Source organism: Nicotiana tabacum, chromosome 8, assembly GCF_000715075.1.
Source record: "Nicotiana tabacum cultivar K326 chromosome 8, ASM71507v2, whole genome shotgun sequence".
NCBI lineage: Eukaryota > Viridiplantae > Streptophyta > Magnoliopsida > Solanales > Solanaceae > Nicotiana > Nicotiana tabacum.
Window position 1 is genome coordinate 129,298,281 of NC_134087.1, and position 10,854 is coordinate 129,309,134.

A 10,854-nucleotide genomic window follows, 5' to 3' on the forward strand; every position below is an offset into this window, starting at 1 on the left:
GGCCAGAAGTGTGGAACGAGGCTGATCCAGTTGGGACTATTGGGCCTGGAGCTAAAAGTCCAATGATTAAACAACTGAATAGAATGCTAGGACATTATATTTGGGATCCCGGGGGGAGATACATGGATGCGTGTTGTTGAGTGAAGTGTCTGCTCCTCATCTTCCTTCTGAGTGTCTGTATCCTCTCATCCCCATTCATAGTCCGAGCTTCCCATCCCTTCTTCTCTATTCCTTGTATTTTAGTTTAGTATATCTAATTCCTCGAATAGTTTGAGTTGAGTTGTAATTTCCTGTCACTTTTGAAGTAATAGAAGTGTTGAAAAATTAGTTTGTTACAATGGGTTCATTGTTCAAGAAAATAGAATAACAAATAAAAATGTTACTCATATAATTAAAATCGGATTGTTATAATGGAGAAGTGTTATGTGATAGAAGGATATCTATCAAAATAAAAGATAAATTCTACATAATAGTTATAAGATCGATAATATTATATGGTAGTGAGTGTGAAGTCACTAAAATCCAACATATTCCAATATGAATGTTTGAGAGATACAAATATTAAGATGCATGACGGTAAAATGAGAGGTAGCTTGAGATGGTTCAACCTACATACACACTAATCCATAAGTGTAAAATTAAAAGAAAATTACAAAAAATATGCTCATGAATGTCGTATATTCATAATATTAGAAGTTTTGATATTAAATAAATGATACTAGTAATTTTGAATTCTTGTAACTTCTTATTTAATAAAGGATATTTACAATTTTAATTAAATGATTTAATTTAATGACCTTTTGTGATTTTTCTCTATATTTTAATTTATTATTTGTTTGGATGTGTTTTTTGTGTGTATAGTGTATATATATATATATATATATATATATATATATATATATATATATATATATATATATATATATAATGTTTATATTTTATTAGTAATAAGTTAGATTTATTGCCTAAATTCTTTTCTATATAAATAGTAAAAAATAAATAAATAAAAGAGAAAAAATATAATTAAAAGACAATACTGGACATCATCTTCTTGGTTTTTAATATGCACATTACGGGGTAATTAAGATATTAGACTCAAAATTTTTAGAACTACGCATGCAAAATTCAATCTCCTTTTCTCCCTCCTTTTTTCATAGGACACGATATCTTCCAGAAGGGCTCAATTCCCTCTCTCCAACTCACGAAAATTTTCAGGAGTCTCAATTTTCGCTTCCCAATTCGCTAGAAAGGTAAGCTCAATTCCCCTTCTTCATCATCTTCTCTACATAGTAAGTCAGTACAATTCGAAAAATAAAAGTTTGTCATGCTCTTTCTTTGTTTCTGTTGTGCTATGTCTTCTTTGTTTACTTTCCGATGTAGAGTTTGAAACTGAAATTGTTTAAGCATTCTTGTGGATCTATGTATTATTACAAGTATTGGGTTAAATTATTGTTCATTATTGTGTGAGTTGTTTTGTTCTCGAGTTCCTAATTACAAATGAGATTATACTTTTTAGAATCTAGGTTTTATAGTATGTGTTTTGCTCTTCAATTTTTCTTTAAATTGTTATATTTTAATAATAGAAAATCATGTGAGTTCATCTTAGAATACCATCACAGTCTGATTGCCTACTACCTTTTTTTAGGGTAGGTGGAAAGGAGAGGGGGGGGGGGGGGATTTCATTAAGAAGGGAAAGAAGAATTGAAAAACTTTTGGCTCCCTGCAATTGTTCCATTGATTTTTCTTAACCTTTCGATGTTTATCTTCTATGCTAAAAAATACGGTGTTCAAATTATGAGTTTTTGATAAATTAAATTTTCATGATTTTTATTTTTATCAGTCAGTTTTTTTGTGTGCTTTACATTCTATTTAGTTATAATAAGGTGATGCACATTGCAAAGGTTTTAGGATTGGTGGGTTAGTATGATAGCAATGATGGGTAAGTTATGTTCTTAACTCATTTTGGCAAGACCTTTTTCAGAGAAAACTTTATATAATATGCTTCTTGAATAATATGAAGCTACAATAATTGAAGACCATTTGCAACATCGAATATCAGTTGCATAGAGTAGCAGAGAGTAATTTGTTTCATATTCTCTTGCAGTTGTTATTTTTACAAATACTGATAGGATTCATGTCTTAGAAGATTTGAGCAAGTCCCTCAAGATATAGATGAGATGTTGAAGTAAGCTAGTTGTATATAAATTTTATTTGTTATGATATACGAGAAAATTACTTTGTACTTTATCTCTCATGCTAATATTATCAAATTCAGTGCAACGCCATTGCTATACCAAGTGCTCGAGACTTATATCTTTGAGATTTGGGATTTTTTTCTTCTCATGTTACCATATTTTTCCATTTAGTCTGTCAGAAAAATGTTAGTAGTCTATTAATTTTTTATTAAATATTTTTATTCAATTGTTTAAGCATAGTGACGTTAAGAGTGCGCCTACTTGTATAACCGGATGGAAGCAATACAAATGACTGATCAAATACTTAGCACTTTTGTGTATTTAATTAATTATTATGGAGCTACTCTAGGTTATGTTATGTTTAAGTTAGCGTATATGAGTTTGTATTACTTAGTTTATATGTATTTGAATTTGTGATATTTGTTACTATAGTTTAGGAGATACCTCTATTGTACTCTTTCCCATTTACCTTTTCATAATGCATGATCTATTTGGGTGCAAAGAAGTATGGTGAAAAAATATATTTCACTGGTGAATATGTGTACAAAAGTTTGCGGATTGTTGTACTGGCATGATAGTATTGAGGTTTAAGTTATGCTTCTTAACTTGTTTCTTGACCAGGTATTCATTTCATAGAAAGCTTATTTTTGCATAACAAATTTCTTGCATTATAGGAAGCTATAGTAATTGGAAGAGCATTTGCAGCATCGAACACTAGTTGAAGTTACAAAGAAATGATAGCCTTCTACATTTTCAATCCTTGCACTTCTCTTCCCCAGGTTATGTTAAGTAACCAAGAATAATTTGTCTCATATTCTTTTACAGTTATTACTTATAAAGATTATACTGAAATTTATGCCTTATAAAATTTGATTAAGTCCCTTAAGAAACGAGATACTGAAGTAAGCTGGTAGTATATAAGTTCAATTTTTTCGGTTGAAGTTTTGGCACTATTTTTGCTTCTTTTACTTGAAATTAGCTCCAGAAGATTGACACTGGTTTGTTTGTTTAACTAATTATTAGTTCCCTCCTATTTTATCAGTTTATTTCTTCTATCAGTGTTCCAGTGTTATTAGCGTTCAACTTTATTGCAAGTTTAACTTTCGTATTGGGCTGGATTGTAGCTTATAATTTATTTCTTTAATTCTATGTTAGAAAGCCTATAGAGGTTCACTTAATACTTAGTAGTTACATAGTTGGTCTTTTTCATGAATATATAGCTAGAATCTATGTTTCCAAGTAGAATAGCTTGTGGAGGTAAGTTTTGTGATGATATACGAGGAAACAACTTTGTACTTTAGCTCTTATTCATGTGAGAGTATCCAACAACTTCTGTTCAATGTTGTTGTTAGACCAAGTGACAAATTTATTTGTTAGAAGATTTGGATTTTTCGTCTATCTATGTAACTAGATTTGTCCAACAACTTTTGTACAATGCCATTGTTAGACTATGCTAGTCGTTTATATGTTTTTCATCGAATATTTTTGTTTTATTGGTTCAGCATATGATGGAAAAAGCGAGTCTGCTTCGCGCGTGGATATAAGAGTATCATCAAGTGGAAATAATACAAATCACCAAGTACTTTGTATTTTTTGTATATTTTTTTGTTGAGGAACTACTCTAGATTGTCTAATGTTAAAGTTATCATTTAGTATGTATTTGTAAACTTTAGTTTGATATGAATTTGATTTGTAATTTATGTTACAAACATACAATAGATATTTTAATCGAATTTGTTTTTGGATGTATGAGTTATTTAGTAAAATTATTTGTTGAGTCCTAAAATTTAAATTTTGAAATAGGTATTGCATCATTTATAAATTGCTAGTATTAAATATTTTTTTTAATGATTGAGTTCAAATTTTGGGGGTTATAAATCCCCACAAATAAATTTTTTGTAAACATTGAAATCAAATTACAGGGGTTATAAATTATCACTAATTGCCTTTAGAAACTGCCACAAATTGAAATTTATTTTGGGGCGGTCGTCTTGGGGGTTTTAGAAAACCGCCATAGAAATGCTTGTGGCAAACATAACTACGGTGTTTTTTAAAACCGCCATAATTCATTTTGTGGAGGTCGGAAACTGCCACAAATTGACAAAAAGACCCCGCAAAATGAGCCTTTTTTTGTAGTGTTCGCTGTTTTCCCACTGTTCCTTTTCTTTTTTCTTTTTTGTTTAAATTAAATAAAAAGATGGAAACACAAAATCATGAAATATATAGTTACCACATTGATGATCAATATATAGTACAAAAGATGAATCAAGAACCCTGCAAATTTCCATAAACCATAAGATTTCACATTAGTCATTATTACCTTGCTGAAAATTAACTCCATTATGCTTGTCACCATGCAAGAACTAGAATAAACAAATACCAACTTAATTACTCTTTTTAAACTACACTTATATTCATACAATAAAGAACCAAAAATGAACAAAAAGGAAAAATGAAAATAAATCAAAGTAAAGATGAAAAAATATAACATAGCTAGAGAGAGTGATCGATGATGAGGAACTAACGTTGAGAAAATTTGAGATGTATAGTTTAGTCATCATTCTTGTCAACTCCATGACTTTTTTCTTTCTCTTCAAATTAAACCGGCATACTGAAATAGATATTACACTAAGGAGCTGAAAGAAGGACTTCGTTAAAAAACCGAAATCTATTGGTTACATTTTGTGTTCTGTTAAACCTGAAGAAATATGGCTCAACCGCATATCATAAGAAGGAACTATACTTGTTGTTGCTATCCTTTTAGCTTGGAATTGTTGTTTGCAAACATGACAAGTGATTTGTGAAAGAGTAGAATTAATTTGCCTGATTGCTTGCTCCTTCAAAGCTTGAGCCTTTTCTAACTCCCCTTGTGCTTGTCGTCTAATCCTCTTGGCATTGGCGAATTCTTGCTCGGCCAATTCAATTTGTCTCTTGGCTTGTTTTCTTGCCTCTTCGGCATAGGCTTTTTCAGCCATGGCCTGACTCAACCGCTCTCGCGCTTCGTCTTTAAGTGTCAATGAAACATCCAAATTTGGACCATTTCTTGATTTGTGCGTGTCATTTTCTGAGTCATTTTTTTCATTGAAATCGGATGAACCAATGGAGAGTTGAAGATGAGTGGAGTGACCATCGTTCGGTTTAGATGATACAGAGATATCAAAGGGGCTAGATAAAGATGTAGTAGTAGTTGTAGTAGTCAAGAGCTGGAGCTCTAAATTGTGTTGCTTTACGTCATTCTTGAGAAATGTTTTTGGCTTATTGGATATAAGGAAACTAGGCCATGGAACTGTAGTGAGATTAGTGTCACTTGACGGGGTGGGACTTGAAGCTGTCCGAGAAAGGCAAGGTGTTGGCTGTAAAGATTTTGAATCTGATCGGAGTCTGCTGAAGCTACAGGCATCTTGGTGCTCTATGAAGCTCTCCACCCTATAAAAGAGAGAAAAAATTGAATCATTTCATATGCAACTTAGGAGTATTTTCTTATTAAAAAGGTTAGCAAATTTAGGTAGTGATGATTATTCTAGGTCTGGTGAAAAAGTTAAACAAGCTAACCAATTTCACTTATGCTGACCGAATCCTCAAAAATGTGGTTGCACTTGTATCACATTTTCAAAAAATGTATAGTTTTTTTCTAGAATTCAACACGAATATATGATTGAATTTTTTTGAGAATCTGAGCAACATACTCCTTCAAATAGGGCACCATAACGACTCTATATAAAGATCCAAAATCTCCAAACTTCTGACAGGTGAAAAAGGGAAATTAATAAACATGAAGACCAAACGTTGAGACTATGGTTAAAATGGGTCTTAGAATAAATACTCCTCTAACGAATGAAAAGAGTCCGAAAAAGAAAAGGGACAAAACAGTGCTAATATTTTACTACATTTTGAAGTATATTGGAATTAAGGAACAGATTAAATTAACAAGCAGAATATTTTCTGGAGAAATCAATGACATTCCTTATAGAAATTAACATTAAGAACACACATGTTAATAAGTAAAGAAATAGGATTTGACGGAGAATTTTAAAGTATCAAGAATGATCTATTATATTATACAAACCTGATCGTCAGGAGACTATTTAAAGTATAACAAAAATAAATCACTAATTAAGGCTGCTACACATTGAAGGAAACAACTCTCATTTTGCGCTCTTTGCTTTTTGCAAAACATAAACAGTGCATTACAACTAACAAAAATCATCGCCATTCTTAAAACTCTCCATGTCAGAAAGGTTTAACCAATATATGGGAGTAATCATTAGCAAATCTCAAGAATCATCGATGAAAATAGTAGAGCAAAAACTAAACTAAAAGAAAAGTATTTTATCAAAGATCGTAATATGTCTATTAATAATGTGATCCTCTATGTATATGTAGAATTATTACCTAGAGAAGACGCGGCCACAATCACAAGAATGGCCACGAGTGCCACAGGTTTTGAGATGTGCTTTGTAATCGGACTGAACTGCATAGCCTTTTGAGCATTTGTCACAAACCCATTGTTTGTGATTACTGTGTTTCCTTCTGAAGTGTTTCTTAATACCAACAAGATCACCAAGAGCATGACAAGGGTCATGGTGTAGACAAGTTGGTTCTGGACACACAAAAACTCTCTTTCGAACTATTGGGGTTTCTCTTTTCAGCAATTTCCATGGTACTTTATGCCTTCTTCTATGCATCTGTAAATTTTGGTCCCTTTGAAATCCTTGGTTACAGATCTCACATACGTATTGATCTGATTCCAATAACGTTTTTGGTGATAGGGATACCACTTCTGCATCTGGATCTATATATATATATATATATATATATATATATATACCATACATAATTAACTATAGTATATGATCAAGAATAATAAATAGTAAAATATATAGAAACAAGATAAAATCTACGACTAGCGACAATCATTCTGGATAGGCTGAAGCTTCCACCATAGTATAGGGGAAATAAATAATAGTGAGGAAGCTAAATTATGTACCTGGGGTTCCTGCTGGCCTTCTTTTTCTTCTATTACAATTATTTCCATTCTCTGAGGAAGTGAAAGGGTCGGAAGAGGAATTTGGGTTATTAATGCTTAACATGATGAATTCTTGATGACTACTTTTGTTGTGTTTTGGGGCATAGAAAATATTAGTAAAAGGGCTAAGGAGAAGAGGCTTTATTAATCTTAGGTTTCTTGTAAAAATGAAACTCTAGTAATTAACATGATAAACTATAGAGGAGAAGGATTGAAGAAGGTGGGGAAAGAGAAAGAGCTAATAACACCATGAGGAAGATAATGAAAAGGCTCTTTTTACTTTCTGTGTTTTGGTATCATCAGCTTATAGCTTTTCGACTTTCAGCTTTTCATCAGCTTATTAATTTCTCTCATAGCCCCCTTCCTTCACCATGTATTTTTGAAGAGTCACCTTTAATAAGCTTCTTCGAAATTGGGTTTGGCAGATAATTAAAAATGTTTTCTCTTTACTTTTTCCTTTTTTCAAAATAAAATTGAAATATATAGATGACTAACAGTGTAAATTTTTATTTGTCTAAGGTGACATGTTTAGCATATTAAAAAAAAAAATCATTTGTAATTGACTTCCAAATAATATATAGTACTACTATAAAACATTATACAGTGTATATTCGTCTGAGAACAATGGGACCCATGATTAGATCAAAAGAAAAATAAGAAAAATCCTCAAGAAAGAAAACAAAATACACAAAGAATCACTATTTCGTGGGCACAGTAACTTTGCGTGCATAAATACATGCACAACAATGCCAGCAGATCCATATACAGTATGTGTCCACTTAAATATTTTTGGAATTTGTGGTGCTAAATAAGTCAAAAAGGGGCCCAGAATATTTGTATGGTTATAAAAAATTCTCATTAAAAATAAAATTGTAAATTTAAACTAAATTGTTATCAAATTTAAAAAGAGATTATTCTTTTTTGTAACGGACCTAGAAAAGAAATAGGTTTGACAATAATTGGAAGTAATTAGTTTTTCATTTTCATCAGTCTCGTAATAGTACTAGTATCTTTTCAATGCCTACAGTACTCTCTTTGGAATTTACAAATTAACCCCTCTTTTCCTGGCTGCTAGCTATTGATGGAGGACCAGGACCTGCCCACCTGCACAACACAATCATTTGAGTTTAAAGGAAGCTGCTCTTTTACTTGGAAATTAAGACTTTTTGGTCAAAACTTAGTTGAGAGTTACTTCTACACAAGAGAGCATCAATAGGACAGTGAATTTGCAACACCAGAATTGTCTTTACAAACATATTATTATTAAATCGTAATTAATTAATATATATTTTTACCTTAATATATCATTTAATTATGATAAATTTATAATTTAGTCTAAACACATGTGCGGTGCAAGTAAATTTGTACCTATACACCATTCTCTACAAGTATCATCTAACACGAAACTATTTGAGTATTACTATATGGATTTAACTTATATTTTCTAATAGTATAGAAAAAATATTAAACAAATTGTGCAATTGATGCAATAGGTTGCTAGTCTTTAACTTTTAGATTATTATTAGTTTCTACTGAATACTGTAATTAGCTAGTTTTAATTACTCTTTAACTGACTTGATAGAAAAATTAACATTATATATGTTACTCTTTATATGTGTTCTCCACTTCTCACACTTTTTTCTCCTTTTACACACATATATGTGGGTGGCAAAACGTGAAGGAAGCTTTTCTAATATAGCACCAAATTCAGATCTAAGTATCTTCGCTACCCCCCCCCCCCCTCCTTCCCGCCCCTCTCTCTCTTTCTCTCTTCTTTGTAAAGAATGATCAAATTTGGATTATTTTTCTTTTCTTACGAAAAAGCAATTCTCGCCATTCCGTCTCTATTTAAATAAAGGGAAAATTTTCATATAAGATCAATTGGTTAATTTTATCTTCATATAGGAATATAACAGCTCTTTATCACACTTCATCCTCCCCACCCCCCACCACTCCACAATATATAGCCTTTATTCTGACGGCTTTCCTGTTGTGATTCTCGGATCAATATGAAGATTATTTGGGAGGAAAAACAACTCTATTTCACAAGAATAGAATTATAGAGAATTTACACCAAGAATTTCTCTCTACAAAAAACCTTACCAAACTCTCTTTTTGTTCTCACAATCTCTTCCTGGATTGTATTTCAATCTCTCTGGATTGATATTTCTGTGTAAAACATAAGGCTCTATTTATAGCCTTAAAGAAGGTGGTTGGTGGTTGAATTCTTCATTCAACAATGGTGGCTTCTAGAATGGGTTGGTGGCTTCAACAATGGTGGGCTTCTAGAATTGGTAGTTGGCAGCAGCTGAACTTATCAATTCTCCCCCTTCAGCTGCATTCCAACGCAGCTACTATTTGAAAGTTATTCCAACTATGTCTCTGCACAGCTCTAACTTTTCTTGAGTGACCACCTTTGTTAACATGTCTGCTGGATTCTCCTTCGTATGGATCTTCACTAGTTTCAACAGTTGTTGATTCATCACCTCGCGTATCCAGTGATAACGAATGTCGATGTGCTTTGTCCGAGAATGATACATTGAGTTTTTGCTTAAATCAATTGCACTTTGACTATCACAATGTATCTTATACTCTGTTTGATTTATCCCTAGTTCTTGGAGAAACCGCTTTAGCCACAACATTTCTTTTCCAGCTTCCGCTACAGCAATATACTCTACTTCAGTTGTGGATAGTGCAACACACTTCTGCAATCTTGACTGCCATGACACAACTCCCCCTGCAAAAGTATAAACATATCCTGAGGTTGATTTTCTTCCATCAGGATCTCCGGCCATATCTGAATCTGTATAGCCTTCCAAGACTGGATCAGCTCCCCCAAAGCACAAACTTGATTTTGAAGTACCTTTAAGATACCTGAAAATCCACTTAACTGCCTCCCAATGTTTCTTTCCAGGGTTAGAAAGAAAACGACTTACCACACCTACCGCATGTGCGATATCTAGCCTCGTGCAAACCATGGAATACATCAGTCTTCCAACTGCTGAAGAATATGGAATTGTAGACATCTCCTCAATCTCTTTCTTGGATGAGGGGCACAAACTCTTGCTCAACTTGAAGTGATTTGCCAAAGGGACACCTACCGGTTTGGCATTACTCATATTGAACCGTTTGATCACCTGTTCAATGTAATTTTCTTGAGATAGCCATAACTTCTTGTTTCTCCTATCTCGAGTTATCTGCAACCCCAAAATATGTTGAGCTGGACCTAAGTCTTTCGTTTCAAAGGACTTAGAGAGTTCTTTCTTCAACTGTCTAATTTTTGTTGCATCTTGTCCGACGATCAACATGTCGTCTACATAAAGTAGAAGTACAACAAAATTGCCATCCGAAAATCTCTGAATGTAAACACACTGATCTGCAGCAGTCCTTTTATATACTTGACTTACCATAAATGAGTCAAACCTTTTGTACCACTGCCTCGGTGCTTGCTTTAGGCCATATAAACTTTTTGTAAGCTTATAGACGAGGTTTTCTTTTCCTGAAACCTCAAAACCTTCCGGCTGCTCCATATAGATTTCTTCATTTAGATCACCATGAAGAAATGTTGTCTTGACATCCATTTGTTCAAGATCCAAATTCAAACTGGCTACCAATCCAAGGATGATGCGGATT

The 10,854-nt window shown here is 32.7% G+C and overlaps 1 protein-coding gene and 1 long non-coding RNA gene across 2 annotated transcripts; one reads left to right on the top strand and one right to left on the bottom strand.

The window, feature by feature from the left end:
• Positions 1-1,123: 1,123 nt before the first annotated feature.
• LOC142163618 (uncharacterized) lies at positions 1,124-3,944 on the top strand. Its single transcript, XR_012694564.1, has 2 exons — positions 1,124-1,250; positions 2,870-3,944. It is a non-coding gene; the product is annotated as an uncharacterized LOC142163618 (long non-coding RNA).
• An 888-nt stretch (positions 3,945-4,832) lies between these two features.
• On the bottom strand, positions 4,833-7,598 carry LOC107830125 (protein indeterminate-domain 16-like). Its single transcript, XM_016657607.2, has 3 exons — positions 7,183-7,598; positions 6,588-6,987; positions 4,833-5,621 (listed from the first exon to the last, which is right to left on the bottom strand). Exons 1-3 carry the CDS (start codon positions 7,283-7,285, stop codon positions 4,871-4,873), a joined length of 1,254 nt encoding a protein of 417 aa, XP_016513093.1. The 5' UTR covers positions 7,286-7,598; the 3' UTR covers positions 4,833-4,870.
• Between the last annotated feature and the right edge of the window lie 3,256 nt (positions 7,599-10,854).